The 18,582-nt window shown below is 45.3% G+C and overlaps 1 protein-coding gene across 22 annotated transcripts in view; it reads right to left on the bottom strand.

The window, feature by feature from the left end:
• The window catches only part of RBFOX1 (RNA binding fox-1 homolog 1), a 1,840,194-nt gene that overhangs the window by 1,387,977 nt on the left and 433,635 nt on the right, over window positions 1-18,582 (bottom strand). For all 22 annotated transcript variants that reach the window (XR_012121954.1, XR_012121955.1, XM_073214708.1 and 19 more), the window contains exon 4: window positions 9,904-9,936. Coding sequence is in view for 20 of the 22 variants with exons in the window: in XM_073214708.1 (XP_073070809.1) it covers window positions 9,904-9,936 (33 nt within the window). In the remaining 2 variants the exon portion in view is untranslated. The remainder of the gene's footprint in view (window positions 1-9,903; window positions 9,937-18,582) is intronic.

The raw sequence follows: 18,582 nt of genomic DNA, 5'->3' as shown, positions 1-18,582 counted from the left end.
TAAGCCATTGAGATTTCCCAGTTAACTTGTCACTTCAGAATAGCCTAGCCTCGCCTGACTAAATATATTGACTAAGAAAACTATAAAGAAACGAATGACATTCCCTAATGAAGACAATGGCTAGATCTAACATGATACGCACGTAGAATTCAGTACCTTCCTCTAGGACATAAGCATATCCTCCATTGAAAGATCTGGGCAGAATCTAGTCCAAACACTGAATGCAATCCACAGAAAGACACTCAGCAGTCACCCACACCAGCTTCTATTTCCCATCCGAAAACTCTGCTGACCCAGGACAACAATTACTCACGGGGACTAAGGATGCCCTTTGGAGACACAATGTTTGCAGTCTGCGCCCACATTAACTGAAACCACCCACATGCCGTTTCTAGGTAGCATTCTCTCTCCTTCTCTCCATTGGTGCAAGTAGCTCTGAGTATTGCAAAGAGCTCTCAGTATCTACAAGGCTGCCAGTTTGTAAGGAGGAGAGGGCAGGACCAGAATTCCTGCCCGTGTCCCTGCTGAGGACAGTACCAGGGCAAAGTATAAAACATGATTAACACATTTCAAATCAACATGTAAAACATGTGTTTGAGTATTAACTAATATTTTTGCAAACTAATTACATTAGGATGACAAGGCCAGAAAGATGCTCAAAGAGTTTACGAATTTTGTTCTACTCCTCTTATTTAAACGGCTGCGTGGATTACCACTTTATTCAATTTTTATTTTTTTAATTTACCAGAAACAATCTAAACACCACACTATTTCACAGCCATCATCATTTATTCATAGCTCAATAGAGGAAGCCGGAATAGCAATAACTCTTTTTTTCCTCCTAATTGTCATTCTGGTGAGATAAGTGGGATATCAGCCCCGAGTCAAGCTACATTAGTGCCGAGAAACAGCCATAGTCACGAAGTTTCTCCAAAGTGTGTTAGCATCATTTGTCATGAGAGGTTTGTGCTGAGCAATGCCGACTTTAACCCAAGGGGTTTTTCAATCCTGCTTCCTCCATCTTAGCTGGGCTGCTGGTTCAGAAGGCAAATTGCCTAGAATCAAATACCAACTGCCTCCTAGCCATATGGCCTTGGAGGGATCCCATCAACTCTTCTGAGACTTGATTTTCTCACCCGTTAAATGAAGGTTATATTAATACTCATCTGCTCAAGTTTGTTGGAGGGAATAAATGAGGTAATCCATGTGAAGTACTTAGCACAGTGCCTAACATGCAATGGGCACTCCATACATGTTGGTGGCTCTCATGGCCAGCACTGCCACCACCACCATTGTTGGCATTGCCACCACTGCCGTTGTGAAGAGCCACCTTCAATGCCCCTGTTATCAGGTGCCGATCCACATGTCTGGCTGACTCTCCAGTTCTCTCCTCTCCGTCCCTCACCCACACACACAATCAACCCAAGGTAGTCTCTTTGCTGTTTGTCAAACTGGTTCCAGATTATTGAAATACGCTATGGTGTGGGGTGACCAGGTAGATGGCCCCCAATACCTCTTACTCCTCTTAGAGTGAGGGCATATGAGGGAGTGGGAAACGGAGGCTTGTGCCATCTGGAAGTCTCCCGAGACTTCCCAGGAGTCTCGATCATCCCCTGTAGGTGTTCACTCTCTCCCTTGAATGCTCCTCTATTTTATACCTTGGCTAAAAGATCTGTTCACCCATCTGTGTATTTTACTAGATCACAAGCTCCTTGAAAGCAGGAAATGTCCCTTATTTGTTGTAAGTGACCAGGGTCTAGAAGAGCAGCTAGCTGGTGAGTAGTAGGTGCTCTTTAAGCTTGCTGAATCAGCGCATGCTCCCCCAGCGAGGTCCCCCGGAGTCTGGTCTGGATACCACCATAGGCCCCTACCTCCCCCCTTAGAACCAGTATTTCCATGATTCTCTCAGAAGAGCACCCCAAAGCTCCCCACTTGGACCTCGTCCTTCCACTCTGACCCCTTGTATGTGTTTGACCTTGTCTCTGGCTTCCACAATCAACCAGTGGAACTCCCCACCCCCAGGGTGATTCCGAACATCCCAGCACTGTCCTTCAAGCGTCACGCCTGGAAGCCTTCTCCCCTGTCCTCCACGGAAACCCCACCACCATGGGTTTCTACTCTACCATTGATAAAACCTGCTGAGCCCTTGGGATCAGGCAACATCACAGACTACGACAGGCTGGCGCCTCCGCTGTTCAGTCTGATTCGGTGCACGGAGTTTGGGAGCTAGACTGAAATGTGAGCCTGGAGCACATCTTTTGATCTTAAACAGTCAGAAGGTTAGAATGTATAATGCTATGGAAATAAATGGTGTCAAAACTGTAGGAAATAATTCATGGTGTGGGAATGGGTTTGGAGATCACAGAGCACTTCCCAAAATCTTAAGACAGAGAGGGAATGAGGTCGGGGAGCAGGGCGGGGAAAGCTTAGACGCAGGGAGGATTTAGAAGAGGAGAGACCAGATTTTTCCTTCAGGGGTTGAAAGGCCCAGCCTTTGTCTCTGAAAGACAGGAGGTGACTCCTGGCTGCCTGTCCTTGTCACCTCAGCTGGCCTTGGGGTCTCACAGTCATGGATGTGATTTCTTGTCCCCCTCCTATTACCTCTGCAACTTGTTTGCTTAACCGCCTTGAGTCTCAGTTTGTTCATCTGTAAAATAGGGAAAATAATAGGACTCTCCTCATAGGGTGCTTGTAAGGGTGAGATTAAATGAAGTCCATAAAATGACTTGCGGACTGCCTGGCATATGGTCAGAGATGAATTAAAAGTTAGCTTTCTGTTTTCTTGGTTACTTTTCTCATGAACTCCATTGCAATGTACAAGTGGTGAGATTGTTCTAAGTCATCCTCAAAACCTCACAGTCGCAGAAACCCGTTTTTTTTCCTGATAGAAGCAGCAGAAAAAGAAATTTTTTAATGGCTCACCTTTCCCAGGGACCTTTAATTAATTTCCGTGGAGTAATTCCCATACCTGTGGAAGTCTCTAGGACTGATGCTTGCGCTTGGTGTACAGGCTATGAGTTAGCACCTCTGCTGTTTCCTATTGTAGCTTAGAAGGGGCTCCCAGTGATACTATTAAAAACAATAACCACAGTGACCAGCCTATACTAATGGCTGTTCATGCACCAGGTAAAATGCTAATTGCCTTCCATACCTCCTATCCTTCCTTTTCACCTTCCTAAAAAGCTATAAGGTTCATTCTTATCTTCAGGCTAGGGAGGAGACACATGGGACAGGGGTTAAGTAATTTGCCCGAGTTTCACCACTAGTGCGGACTGGGGATGAAAACAACGGAGCTGGGGTTTGAATGCAGGCGCCAGGCTCTGTACATGCAGTGGTAATGCTCGGAGTGGCAAGAGCCCAGCGCTGCAGCCGGACAGACTGATTCAAACAGCGGCCCTGCTATTTAATTCTTAAGTGCATTTGGTCAAGTGCCTCACCTCTCGGAGTCTGGGTTGCCTAGTCTGTGTAATAAGGGCAATGACACTCATTTTACAGATCCTCGGAAAGGCAGTGCCGTGCTCGGCGGCACCTGGTACCCACGTGGTGAGTGACAGCCAGCGTCCACTCCTGCTGCGGTCAGGCTCCTGCTCATCTCCCTCCCCTGGTGACCACGGATGTCTGCTTGCTGGGCAGACCCTGCTGACCAGCCTCTCACCACGGCCTCCTATCCGTGGTTCCCTCTCTCTCCTTATTTTCCTCCTTCTCCCCAGTTCTTCTCTGTCCCTATTCTCAGCTCACAGATTTCCCTCTGCTGTTCACTGGGAAAATGAAGGCTGCCAGACGGAACCTCCTTCCAGCTCTTTTCCTTCTTAAAATGTATGCATGTTCACTCTCCACCCTTTCTTTCTCAGTGTCGCAGAGGGAAAATGCCCTTTCTCGGTCCAGTCAACAGCACAGCTCTCTGGCACAGTGCTGAGCCCTGGTGACGCAGAGGTGTGCAGAGCACGGCACCCCAGGGCCGCGCCGGCCCCTGTGCAGCGGGTACACGTCACCTGTGCCCCGATCCCCATCCCTGGTTCCCTCCAGATCTACAACATACCCAAGCCTCTGCCAATCTTCAAAATCCCTTCAAGTCAGGGACCATCATTCCCTGGACTCAGCCGCTTAGCCCTTGAACGCCCGATCTGCGCTGCGTGTGTCTTCTCTTTCCATTTACTCCTTCAGCCACATCTAGCTTCCCACCTACCTTGAGGGCATTAATGATTGTATGCTTGCCAAACCCGGTGCCACCGACCCAGTGCTCACGCTCCTTGATCCAATCATTCAATACCCTCACCTTGTGTTTTTTTTCACCCTGTTCCTATTTGCTTTCCAGGAGGATACTCGGCCTTGGTTTCTCCTGCTCGCTGCCATGACCTCCATTCTCCTGCGCTGTTCCCACACTCCTTCAGTGTTTATTTCCTGAACATGTCAGCTCTTTCCCAGTTAGGTCTTTTCTCACGTTCCCCACTTCACTTGGTGACGACCTAACTTACCCTCCAAGGCTCTAGCCTGCTTATTACTCCTCTGGAAAGGCCCCACTCCTGTCTACGCTCACTCACATTTGAACCCGGATCCAAAACCCAAATATGGAGCACAGCTGTGGGGAGAGCTTTACACTTACGAGAACCCTGGCCCTCAGGAAACAATTGTTACTACAGTCTTTCTGGTATAACGTCCCCCAACTGGACCACACATCCTTGAAGGGTATGACAGTGTGTCAAAACTGTACATGTATCCCAGTGCCTAGCGCTGTGCCTAAAATATGGCAGCTGTCATTTAAATACCCATCAAATTTCAAAAATGTCAACCACATCTCCAACTGAGAATTCTGGGCCCTTAAATGGAGGCCAGATGCTTTTTAAGGTTCTTTGAATACTCTTTCAAGCTGGCTTCAAGGACAGAGAAGACTGTTAAAGTGTGAGTGTGCAAAATTAGACAAGACCAAGGGTGTTGACTGGGAAGTATTTCTGATCTTCAAGGGGATCTTGTCCTTGGTGAAGAGAAAAGGGCCATTAACTCCCATGTGAATTAAGTCACATAAGTAAACTTCTATTAGGGTCTTGGTTAGACACAAAATCCTTACAGCAAGTTTTCAAAGCCACAGGTCTCAAAATAAATTTCTAATTAGGTTATGCGTTTATCTTACTTTACACAAGAGATGAAGGACAGGGGTTGTGTGAGGAAGCAAAATACAACTGTTGAATATCTACTTTGTGTTGGTTACTGTCTTGGGCACTGCATATAGATCATCAAATTTTAAAATTCAAACCTGCCTTTTGGGGTAGTTTCATTATCCCCATTTAACTGATAAGAGACTTGGTTAGCGGTTCAGTGACCTGCCCACAGCACACAGTTCGTAAGACACGGACCCATGACTCCTACGTCATCTATAAGACACCGAAGCTCACACTCTTCCCACTGTGACCCTCTTGCTGCAGTTCAGCTTTCCCTTATGAACTATTCTGGTTTGTCAAGTGACTTGCAATGGGCAGGGCTGGTCTCTTGCTTACAGCTGAAGAAATGCAATCCCTTCTCAAAAGCACTGGTTTCTCTCCAAATGGGCCAGAGTAGTTCTAAGGGGCTCTGCAGCCCTGGTCTACTTTCCTGAGACTCAGAGCTGAGACAGGAAGAAATAAATGATTCCCTAGTCTAAGCTGAAGTTTCCTCCTGGAAGTTCAAGGGGGCTGGTGGGAGGGAGATTCTCCCAACGTTTCATAAAGGGCACTGGGCTTTGCCACCTGTGTTGTTTGCCACTGCAATCATTTGGGATGGCAAATTGTAATATCAATCAATCTCCGTTCGATTGCTTTGCCATGAAATAGGAGCAGGCCAATCTATCAAAATTGAGGCCCTCCACTGGGTTTATATTGCCATTAAACTATCAACAGGAAATCATTAAGGTGAGGTAAGAAACCAACTGGTAATGGAAAAGAAATGACTTTTTTCAAACATCCTCGCCTGCCACTTGCTTTGTCTGGCTGTCAGCACGGCCACCGTGGAGCTGGGTCTCAGATCTTTGTGTTAACGTGCAGTTGCTGGTGGAGAGAACTCAGGCGTAGGCATTTCAGCCCAATGGCTGTGCCCAGGTTACTTGGTTCTCTCTCAGCAGGGCAAGCTGCGTGACGACAAATAGGGGGGAAATGTGTATGCATTTGTGTGATAAAACAGGCTGAATGATTCTGAAGGGGAAGGAGTCCATGAGACATACGGTAGCAACTTAGGAACAAAATGGAACCATGCAGGGCCAATTAATGTGCAAATGTGTGTGTGCTCAACTTGCATTCCATTCATCATGTGGACATGGAAATTGGGCCATTTATCTGTTATATTATGTATGTGACATCTTAGTTTGGTTCTTACAGGCTGCTCGGAGACAAAGGGCCATGTGCTTTGCGGCTAGCAGAGGGAATTTCAGATAAATTCTTCAGCTGTCATAAACATTGGTGGGCAGAATTTGGTCAGAAGATAAAGCTCTTTCCTCTGCAGGGTTTTAACATTTCTCAATAGTCCATGTGCCATCTTATTAAAACTGTGTGTGGTGCGGGGAGGGGTGGCATATGCCATGAAAAATTATTGGCACAAACAGCTTGCTGTCATGTTTTCAAAGTCCAGATTTAGCAAACGTTATTCACATATTCACTGTCAATCTGCAGAGAGAAAGGGGACTGGCAAAGCCATTCATTCTCCCTGATTCTGTGGGTTTGTAATTCTTCCCGTCTCCCTTTAGCCAATGACTCCTCCACAGGTGGGGTTTGTTCTGCTTAAATTACAACTGCTTGTACTTAGGGAAAAAAGAAAGTCATTTGAGATGGAAAAGGACCTCACAGAGGCACTTTCCCAGGGCCACTATTATTTACCTAACAGAACATGCCATGAATATGGATCATGCATTAAATAACGGTGATCACTTGCTTTGATGAATTGCCATTAGAAATTCAATTAATAAAAGGTTACCTCCCTGTGGTAGTGCAAAAAAATATGGTCTGGCTGTAGCAATTACAATCCAGCCTTAGAAACAATAGTTAGGAGAGAACGTTTTTTTTAAAAAAAAAAACCTGTTCCATATGGGAAATAGGAGTCTGGAGTAAAAATAAATGAATAAATTAATGAATAAGTGAATTTAGGCTATTTTTGATCTGCAGTTCTGTCTCTGTTGAGCATTCCTACACTTCCTCATTCTCTTCACCCCACATCCCCGACAGATCGTCATTGTTTTCATTACCCTGTTCTATAGTTTTTTGTGTTTGTGTTTTCTTTTCATCTTTTCTTTTTTGCCAAGCAGCTTCTTTCTGTTGAGTTGTTAGTATACAAATTACACACTACAATGTGCACGCATTTTACATGTAGAGCTCCACATATTTTCCGCATGATGGTTACCTGTGTAACCACATCCAGAAATGAGTTTTCCATCACTCCAGTAAGTTTTCCTGTGCCTCTACCTGGTCAACATCTCCCAGGGGTACCTGTCATTGTTACTTTTATGACCAGAGGTGACTGCTCTTTTTGTGTGTATGTAAATGAAATCATAGAGGGAATTTTCTTTAATTCTCTTTCTTTCACTCAATCGTATGTCTCTGAGATTCATAACAGTTGTTTCATATATCTATAGATAATTATTTTTGATTGCTTCCTTATATTCCATTGCATGGATATGCCACAGTTTATTTATCTACTATCCTATTAATGACATTTGGTTTGTTTCCAGTTTTTGGTTATGACAGATAAAGTGCCTATAAAATCTCCTGTATATTTTTCTGGTGGAGTTAAGCACTTATTTCTCTTGGGCATATGAGGAGAAGTGAAAGTGCTAAATCATTAAACATTATTTGACAAATATTTAAAGTGTTTCAATTCCCCAAAACTTGATTTTCGATCTGAATTCAATCTCAGTTTTTAATGGTGATGACAAATATACTGCCATATGTGCTTTCTGTGAAATTGAAAAGGGACAGCATACGTAAAGGTGTTTTTATTGTTGAATGTTTGTTTTAAACTGCCAAATGTAGCACAAATGTGAGCCTGCAGAAGGGAAGAAAGATGGCCCATCTCAGGAAACCAGCATCTGTCCATGGTGCTGACCACAGAGCACTGGGACACACCCAGGTATGATTTAGACAGCAGAATCAGCCCTAAGGAGTGGCAGAGCTAACATTGATTGGATACCCGCTGTGCATCAGGCCATGATTTGGGTGGTTTACACGGTGTTATGGACAGTTTACGTCCTCCCAAAATGACGATATTAGGAGGTGGGACCTTTGAGAGATAACTTGATCATGAGGGGAAAGCCCTTATGAAGGGGATTAGTACTCTTACAAGAAGAGAAAGGAGAACTTTGTTCCTCTCTCCACTCTCCTACCATGTGAGGATACGATAAGAAGATGGCCATATGCAAACCAGACATCAGATCTGCGTGGCCTTATTCTTGGACTTCCCAACCTTCAGAACTGTGAGAAATAAATTTCTGTTACTTGAACATCAAGTCTGTGCTATCCTGCTACGCAGCCTGAACTAAGACACGTGGCATGGCAGTTAGTAGCCAGCACCTTGTGCCCCACCAGACATGGCTATGAATCCCAGCTCTATTGCTCATTAGTTGAATGGCTCTAAGGGAAGTGACTCTTTCTGAGCTGCAGTTTGTTCTTCTATAAAATGGGAATTATAATAGCCTGTACATCACAAGATTTTTGTGAGGATGTTATAAGAGGATGTATGTAAAGCCTTTATATAGTAAATGCTATGTAACAGGTACTGAATGAATGGAAATTGGTATTCCGATTACAGCAAACTAAAATAGGAAACACTGCCATTGACATTTTAATGCTCTCAACCACCTCAGGTAATGCGTACTGTCATTCTCACTCTAAAAGTGAGGAAACTAAGTCTGGATGGATGTGTGACTGGCGCAAGTAACTGATGACAAGGTCATTGGGACACAGGTGATACTAGTGGCTCTTTACCTCCACCCCATCCTTCTGCTTTCTGCCCCCCTTCCTCATCCACTGCTTTGCCCCCCACGTATCTGCCTCACTAGGCATCTAAAATAACATTTGCACCATTAATGCATCGTAGTTCATGGAAAACTTGCATACCAAGCTCTTATATCTAAGGCTGTAGATTTTTGAACTGGAATTTCCACCCCTTGATAAGGATCTCCTCTTACTTTCGTACAACATTGCCAGCATCTGCCTCCACACCCTTGATTTCATTTTACCCTCCCAACGACCATGTGATGGATCAAAGGAGATGTAATTATCCTCACTGAATGCATGAGGCAAGTGAGTCTCAGCCATCACAACGATGCGCGATGTCACACAGAACCTGAGCTCCTGAAGCCCAGTGGGTGCTCTGGGCTCTGCCCTCACAGGACTGGGAGTGGGAGAGTGTTGGCCCCATGCCACTATGCATGTTTTGTTGGTACCCATTAAAGGACACAAAGCACAATTCCCAACGGATGGTCCCCTTGCTGGTGATCTCTGACCAATGTCTTTTTTCATCTTTGCCAATATTGTCAGCATCAGCCACAGTCCCTTCATGCTCCAGAGGACGGGCAGGGAGAGAGAAGGGAGGGGGGGTTGGGAGAACACCACAGAGACGAACATCACTTCAGTGGAGCGCGAATCACGATGCGTATATGCGAAGGCAGACTCCGAAGTCACCGAGACGGAACAAGCAGGAGATCTGGCTTGGAAACCATCAACCACCTTCCCAGGCTACTCGGCGCTCACTCCCTGAAGAGCAGCGCGGGTGGCCCGGTGAGTCCCAGACCCAGCACCATGGAAACCAGGTCACTGCCAACGCATGGTCCAAACCAGTGGGAGATGGCACAAGAGGAATCACAGCTCCAACACCCATTTCGCCACGCCACAAAAGAAAACCATTTCAAAATGTCCTCCAAAGAGACAACAAAACCCCATTTCCTACCTCGGCTCTGCTGACAGCCAAGCTTGCCGAAATCTGCAAGTTAAAGAAGAAAAAAATAAAAAGGCATTAGTATTGATTCAACAAGAAGGTAATTGGATTAATTGTCTTTTTAAAGAAACTGGCATCAATAATTTGTTATGACCCGAGGGGACAATGGGTGCTGCACACACACACTGACACACATACACGGGCACTTGTTCTCCTACCAAGCACAGCAACAAGATTGTTTTTCCAGTCCTATGTATAAGGTGAAGAGGATAATTAATATTTTCAACATATTATAACAATCTTGCCAGGAAAAAAAAGGGGGGAGGGCTGTGTGCAGTGCCTGTGCACTGATAATGATTAAATGAATGCTGAAAAAGCAAAGGCATTGAAGACATTTTTTGAGGTGTTTTTTTTCCCCCCTGAAGTTTCAAGTCAGTGTTACGGGAAGGTAAAACTACAAACTACAGTAACAGCAGCTTTCTGTCTTCAGAATGCCTTGAAATATTGTGAAACACAGAGTTTTGCCAAGCACTGTGCCAACTTTACATTTATTGTCCCATTTAATCCCCAGAACTTTTCTTATTCCCATTTCATAGATGAGAACACTAGGTTTAAGAGAAAAGTTAAGTAATTCTTCCAAGCCTGGAAAGTTATTAAGTAGGGGAAAGTAACTTAAACCCAAGACAAAATCACATCAGCTTTCAGGCTCCTACCCACAGCCCGTTCTGTACCAGAAGGTTTGATTTGGACACCACCTACACTTGTTCATATATGTCTAGAAGGGGTCTCCTATCTAGCAGCACAGGAGACTTTTTTCTTTCTGATAATTTTCTGTCTTGCAACTTTCTATATTAAACACCCAAGTTTAACTCAGCCAACCTTGGCCATATTTTCCTGCCAGAGTCAACTGTTTCCCCAGAATTCATGAAGCTCCAGTCCTCTCTGTGATAGTATTTGGAGATGGGGACTTTGAGAGACAATGAAGTTTAGATGAGGTCGTGAGGGCGAGGACGTCATGATAGGATTAGTGCCCTTAGAAAAGACACCAAAGAGCTTGTTTCCTTTGCTTCCTCCCTCTCTCTCCACCTTAGGCACCAAGGAAATGCTCCATGAAGACACAGCAAGGGGAGGCCATGACTATCAAGCAGAGAGCTCTTTCCAGACACCAGTGCTACCGGCACCTTGATCTGGAACTTCCAGTCCATGAGAAATGAGTTTCTGTGGTTTACTCCACTCAGTCTGCAGAATTTTGTCATGGCAGCCCAAGCTGACTGAGACACAGACTAACACCAACTCATAGCCGTGAATCCGACAAAGAGCTTAGGAATGCAACAGTTAGCTGACCAGCCCACGTAGCTCAAACTGGCCCGGCTCCCAGCGCCACCGTGCCCACACTTACCGCCAAGGTGTTAGACCAGCCCTCGGTTAAGCCATTAGCTCCAGAAGTAGCTCAGACAGAGCTTGCTGCCCACTGGGCAGCTTTCATGCATCATTAGCCTCCTAAACAGGAGCCCAACCTTCAGACTGACCTCAGCCAAGACAGCCCATTAGCCATGGTGTGAGGCTTGCCGAGCCATGAATCCAGGCGCCAGCCCTGAAGAAACGCTCCGAGGTGTGATGAATGTCAGAGGCCAGAGCCTCCGCTCCACTTGCTCTCCTCTCTGGAGCTCTTTCAGAGCTGGGGCTGGAGGAGCCGCTGATTCCCAAGCAATCGGCTGCAGATCTCTTGGCTACGTAACCACATAACCTTGTTCCCCACCACCCCCGCCCTGTGTGTGCATGTGTGTGAGCATTTCCCTGCTGAAACCCAGCAGGAATATGGAAGGCATAGCATGTTATCCAACAGCTACCAGTCTTAAGCAGTACAACCCTCCCTTCTTCATGGAGCACATGGGCAATAGTTTTCAGGTGACTTCTCTGATTTTTTCCACTTCATAACCATGGTGTCTGTCTCCTAACTTTGTGCATCTTGAGTTGGATGACTTCTTTCACTGCCATTAGGCAAGCCCAATTCTTGTACCTACCTTAGATAAATATACACACAACGCTAATCATCAGAGAAATGCAAATTAAAACCACAATGAGGTATCACCTCACACCAGTTAGGATGGCCACCATCCAAAAGACAAATAACAACAAATGCTGGCGAGGATGTGGAGAAAGGGGAACCCTCCTGCACTGCTGGTGGGAATGTAAATTAGTTCAACCATTGTGAAAAGTAGTATAGAGGTTCCTCAAAAAACTAAAAATAGAAATACCATTTGATCCAGAAATTCCACTCCTAGGAATTTACCCTAAGAATGCAGCAGCCCAGTTTGAAGAAGACAGATGCACCCCTATGTTTATCACAGTACTATGTACAATAGCCAAGAAATGGAAGCAACCTAAGTGTCCATCAGTAGATGAATGGATAAAGAAGATGTGGTACATATACACAATGGAATATTACTCAGCCATAAAAAGAAAACAAATCCTACCATCTGTACAACACAGAGAAGACAAGTAGTGACTCCATAGCATCTTACTACGCTGACGGATAGTGACTATAATGGGGTATGTGGTGGGAACTTGATGATGGGGGGAGTCTAGTAACCATAATGTTGCTCATGTAATTGTAGATTAATGCCAAAATAAAATTTAAAAAAAATACACACAAGCATAGAGAGGGAAAGATATGGCTATTCATTGCAGCATTGTTCATAATAAGAACATATTTCTAAAAAATTTTAAATACAGATAAAAGGGTGGCTAAAATAAAGGGTTTAGACACTCAAATGCCTACAGGGGCCAGGAAAGTAATAAAAGTGTGTAAAGCAGGCTGCCTGTAAGACAATAGGAAATGGTGGCTCCTGTGTAGAAATTAGAGATGACCTATTCTACCCAAAACCATTTGCATTCAATTTATAACAGGCAAAATATGGTCCTAGCCAAACAAAACACACATGTAGTCCAGACCCAGTTGTTGGACTTCCAGTCTGTGATCATCTGTGCCAAATCAATTATGATATATCCATATATAAAATATTATGCAGCACTTAGAATGTATGGAGTGGGCGCTAAAGTTTCGACATGAAAAACACTCCAACACATATTGTTAAGGAAAAGGAAAATATGGAAAACCGAGCACATAAAATGGTACCAACCTCTAAAAGCATAACCAAAATACCTGTAGATAAATGCAAGTACGGAAAATGGCTCGGAGGTTACACATCAAACTGACAAAAAGTCGACCTCTGAGGAGGAAATTGGACTGGACTGGGACTTGAGGGGTTGAGGAAAGTTTTGGGGAGCTTCCTCTTTTTCTGAATTGTTTGAAATGTTTTTATGGACAAAATATCCATGTATTATTTAAGCAAGTAAACAAATTTAAGATATGGTTAAAATAAAGCTTTACAGTGCCTCAATGTTAATAAGAGACTTAGAAATGTTGGATTTTTTTTTCTCATGAAAGAGGGGACTAAAAACAGCTCTCTCACTTATTCCTGTATATATAGTGACACAGTAGAAGTTGGGTCATATAGTGATAGAATACAGGATGGTGGGCTTATGGCCACCTGGAGATAAATCATATGTCATTTATGACTTGTAATTCCACATATTGAGTATATGAAAAGTAAATGGTGAATATTACTGGAACCCTCTGCATACTACATTCAGGGTTGATTGTACAATCCTGTTAGATTGACTTTCGACACACGTAGCTCAGGGCTCGTTCAGGAATGTGGCACCCACAGACCTGAGGGCCTGTCTGTAATCTGCCGTGGTATGTTGGGCACCTGGACTGGCCTGCAGAGGTCAGCTGGAGTGGTGAGTGTTCTTTAAGGACTGCAGGTGCCAGGCTAAGTGTTTGGCTTTTATCTTGTCAGCAGCAGCAGCCATCAGAGGGTTTCCAGCAGGGACTGAGATGATTAGAGCCATGTTTGAGGTGGGCCACTCTGGGCACCAGCATAGGGCACAGAAGCGATGCAGGAAACTCTCAGCAGGACACTCCTGAAAGCTTTGTTCCTGAGATTTCCCAGCCCTTTAATCATTTTCCTTCCCCTTTTTCCGTTTCTCTACATTTGTTTGAAATCACAAAGACCCACATCAAGGGTTTCTTCCGCGCTTGTACTAGGAACTTAACGTACACGATTCCCTTTCATTCCTCACCTCACCCCTAGGAGCTGGGTCCCCGGGCACTTTTTCAGATGGGAAAACTGAGGTTGGAGCGCCAAGTTGGTTTCCTAAGGGAGTAGCAGGGGCAGGGTTTGAACTCAGGTCAGACTCCAAAACTGCCTTCTAGACCCATGCAGGGATTTTGCCCACCATGGAGAAACGGACTTCCTCCTGGGACCTTCCACAAATTAATGGATATCAGAACTGAGTTGATTGATAGAGGGGAGATCACTGCTCAGGCACACCTATTTTGTCTCCTCTGCACCTACGTCTGAGAGCCCCACATACCATCTGGGGCTCTGTTGTTCCAAACTATTTATATTCTGTGAACATTTTGAGGTACCACTCCTACTTTTGCAGGTTGTGGTAAAGGTCCTTTTTGGTTTCATGGAATAGAAACAGCTCAAAATAGCTTAAGGACACAAAAGAATTTATTAGCTCATTCAAGGGATAGAGCTCATTTTAAACGGATCCATTTTAAATGGATCTAGATAAGGATCAAAGAGGTTAAATGACTTCTCTGGCAAGTAGTAGAGCAGCGAACTGAACACAGGCTCCTGTGAGCGGACGCTGCTCTCCGCACGGCTCTGCAGTGCTCCCATGCAAAAATCCAGGGGCACAGCAATTGCTGTTCTCTGACTGGATGTTATCCCATCCCCATCTCATTGAATGATGCATGCTCTCTGCCCCCCACTTTGTCCAGGATGCATGCCGGGTCCCCATGGCTATGCTGATAATGCCGTAAGAGGCCTTCCAGAAAGGAAGATGGAATGATCACAGGCCTCCTCAAACACGACCCTGTTGGGCCTTCAGATTTGTCTCCCTATCATCAAATGACACCACCGTGTCAAACAGAGACTCCTGTATCTGTGAGGTCAGTGTGTCACCTAAACAGGCATTCCAGGTAGAGGCCCACGAGGGATGTCATTCATACATTTGGGTGATTTCTTCTATTAACAGTCATTCAAGTGAAAGTTGATAAGCCCCATGTCCTGCAGTCTCCCAGGTAGTGTTTTGCAGGATTCCAGGTAGTCCACAGCTTTCATGAATCTATCTTATGGAAAGAACAGCGCCAACATGGAGCTTTTTCTTTCCACCAATTATCCTTCAGTCCAATCTCCCTTTTCGGAATTGTAAGGACATTTTAGAAAGATGCAGAATCTTCTAGTCATCCTCAGGCATGAGAATCCCAGCCTAGCTCAGAATGATACTCTGATGTCAGATACAATTTCAAGTTCGTCTCCTCCATTCCCCTGACTGTGCTGGCAAGATTTTGACTAGGGAGATGGATTGGGGAGACTGAATGGACTTCTCTTGAATGTTCTTTTTTCCCTGTGGTTTTCTGATTTTAACAGCTCTGGCATTGGGCTTGAGCAGACGGATGCAAGGGAAAGGGCGAATCCCTTTCTACCTGACATGTAACAAATGAATCATCTGCTGTCAGTAGTGGTGATCAAGTCAGTGTCGGCGCATGGAAGGTGTCCGAATGCTGGCATCTTCACAGGGTACAGGTGGGTTTTTGGAAACCCCGTGGCTGCAGGCCTCCTGCATTTGTCAGGGATATCAAAGCTGAAGTAACAAATAGAACTGAATGTGTCATGGCTTGACCTATTTTGTCTCCTCTGCACCTATGTCTGAGACCCCCACATACCATCTGGGTCTCTGTTGTTCCAAACTAGTGGATATTCATCTCTTGCTTGCATAACAATCCTAGGTGGAAGAACGTACAGAGGCCAGCTCTCCTCCACGTGACCATTCAGGGACCCCGGCTAAAAGAGGCCTGCCCTCTTTAATATGTGGCTCCCAAGGAATTCCTGGTCATCCTCACCCCAGCCAGCCAGAAGAAAGAGAATGCATGGAGGACCAGGAGCGGGTGGTCTTTACAGACCGGACCCAGAAGCGTCTTGCATCATTTCAGCTTATATTCTATTGGCTAGAGGTCAGTCACATGGCCACATACAATGACAGGAGAGTTTGGACATGTAGTAAAGCTATATGTCAAAGAGGAGAAGATGGTTTTGGAGAACAGAGCTAGCAGGTTTGGCCACACCTCCTCACTGCAGCACTGTTTTGACCCAGATCCCTCTGCGTGGTTCCCTGATAGAAAATCCGCTCCCATTCAACCTCTTCCAGTTTCTCCTAGTCCCATAATTCTGGCAGTGTAATGCATAGTTTCTTGGTGCTGAGTCCCTTCACCTTGTAGCTGGTCCTCTTGGGTGCATGAGCCATTATGTCTCAAACCCAGCTCTTTGGTGGAATCCTCTCCACCCTCAGGAACCCAACATGTGCTTTTGCAAGAGCCAAGCAGAGGCTGGAGCTGTCCCTTTCCTGCCCCATGCCCGCACTCACCTATTTTCTTCTCCCCCTGCTTGAGTGAGCAGAAAAGCACCACCAGCCAAGGAGCTGCAGGAGCAGACTCTTCTTGCTGGCTTCTCGGGGTCGGTAAGAGGTCCCCTTGGACTTGGTCTTCTTCAGGTGGACCTGATAATAATTCTCTCTCTTTCTGAATCCTCTGATTTTTCTGCTTACATATCTACTCAATATTCATAATAGCCAAGCCAGCTTGTCCCCTGTATAAGAGGCCTGAAGAGGTATCTGAGCCCTACTGTGCTTGGCACTCTTTCAAATGGAAGGGATGCTTGGCATTCCTTTGTCTTCAATTAGGGCCCTAACGATCTATTCTGGGATAATAGGAAATGTTTTATGTCACCAAAGGGGCTGGAAAAGGGTTGTGAATTTATCACCAAATGGAACCAACAGGTTGTCTTCACTGGTATAAGCAGAATACCTTAAAGCACCACCGTCGAAGAGTGGGAAGCAGGAAAAACACTTGGGTTGTGGAATAAGACAGGAGGGTTCCTGCCACTCAGCAACTGGTGGCTTAGAGGTCACTTCCCTGATGTGAGAGACTTAACTTCTCTGTAAACTGGAATGGGGAAACCCTTTCTCACAGTATAAACACGGCACCTCCAGTGTCCTGTCTGAAATGGATGAATTCTCTGGACACCAGGACTTTAAGCATTGTTTGGAGTCGAGTCGGGGTTCAAAATCTGCTTCTACCACTTTCTAGATATGCAATCTTGGGTACGTATGGTGACTGAAACTGGCCACATGTTCTTTGGTAATTCTCTCAGTGAGAGGTGTGGGTCTGTGTTCCCAAACCTTGAATCTGGGTAGGATCTAAAACTACTATGACCAATGGATTCCAGCAGAAAGGATGCTGTGCCAGTTGTGAGCCCAGCCTTAGAAGACTGGCAGCTTCCATTGCAGTCCACTGGGACCCTCTCGAGGTGCCCTCCACTGCCATGTCAGGGGTCTGAATGTCCTGAGACTGATTCGCCGGAGATGTCACATGAGGCACTTCAGTAGATAGTCCCCAGTATGCCCAGACTTCCAGCCTCCTTGGCCAATGTGCCTGCTGTGTGAGAGAAGCCCTCTCAGGTCCTCCCAACAGTCCATCTCCCAGCTGAATGCTACCAAAACCCTCAGCCAACCCATGCCCCGCATGCCCCACCTACACTCCTGACCCACAAAATCTTGAGCTGTAATAAATGGTGTCTGCTTTGAACCACTAAGTATCGGGATACTTTGATACACAGCCATAGATGATGACTACAAAGAGTACTTATCCTTGCTAAGCCTGTAATTTTATAGTTATACAATGAAAAATGTATTTTTACAAGATTGTTCTAAGAATTAAGCAAAAAAAAAAATATTCAAAGTTCTTGACCTAGTCTCTAGCACACAAAGCAGTGAGTTTTCTCTCCCTTCACAAAACCATGAGCACCTGGGCTATTCTTCGTGCATTTCCGCACGCTGCCGCCAAGTGATGATTCTCAGAGAGCTCAATTCAGTTTCCATCCAGTAAAGCATAGATGGGTTTGCTCTGGAGTCAGAAATAGCTGGGCTCATAAATCCCACTCTCCCGCTACAGGCTGTGCTCCCAGGCAGAGGAAAGTCGCCTCGCTTCTCTGGGCCTCGGTTTCCTCACTTGGAAAATGGACACAAAAATCTATCTTGCTGCCCTTTTGGTGTGGTTCAGTGAGAATGGCGTTGGAGGTTGAGGATGGAGAGCGGTCATTCCCATCGTTTGGTGTAGTGACTGCGATCTAGCAGCAGTGATAACTGATTTTTCGAGCTCCATTGCATTTACTGGAGCAGCATGTGAGCAGATCACCCAGAGGGGTACTTGTGAAAACAGGCAGCTTCCCCTCTGCCCGCATTCCTTCTTCTCTGTTCTAGCCCAGGACTTGATTTCAGTCCCTGAGCTGCCAGAACTCAGCCCAGATTTTTAAATGTGAGTGTAAAAAAGGAAAGAGCCCATTCACAGATGATATTCAACACCCCCCCGCCACCAGCCAAATTCCATAGGCTCCAGACATGTCCAATGAATAAACACCTCTTAAAATTCTAGAAAATGTACAAGGTTTCTCTTAATAACTCTCACTGTCAGAAATGAAATATTTACATGCGCTTACTTCAAAATTCTGGCAGCTTGGAACCTAAGAATAGTTTAACTTGGGGTTGAACCACTGC

Source organism: Manis javanica, chromosome 10 (assembly GCF_040802235.1).
Source record: "Manis javanica isolate MJ-LG chromosome 10, MJ_LKY, whole genome shotgun sequence".
NCBI classification, from domain to species: domain Eukaryota; kingdom Metazoa; phylum Chordata; class Mammalia; order Pholidota; family Manidae; genus Manis; species Manis javanica.
Note: the sequence above shows the minus strand (reverse complement) of the source record. Positions and strands in the feature narration are given on the sequence as shown.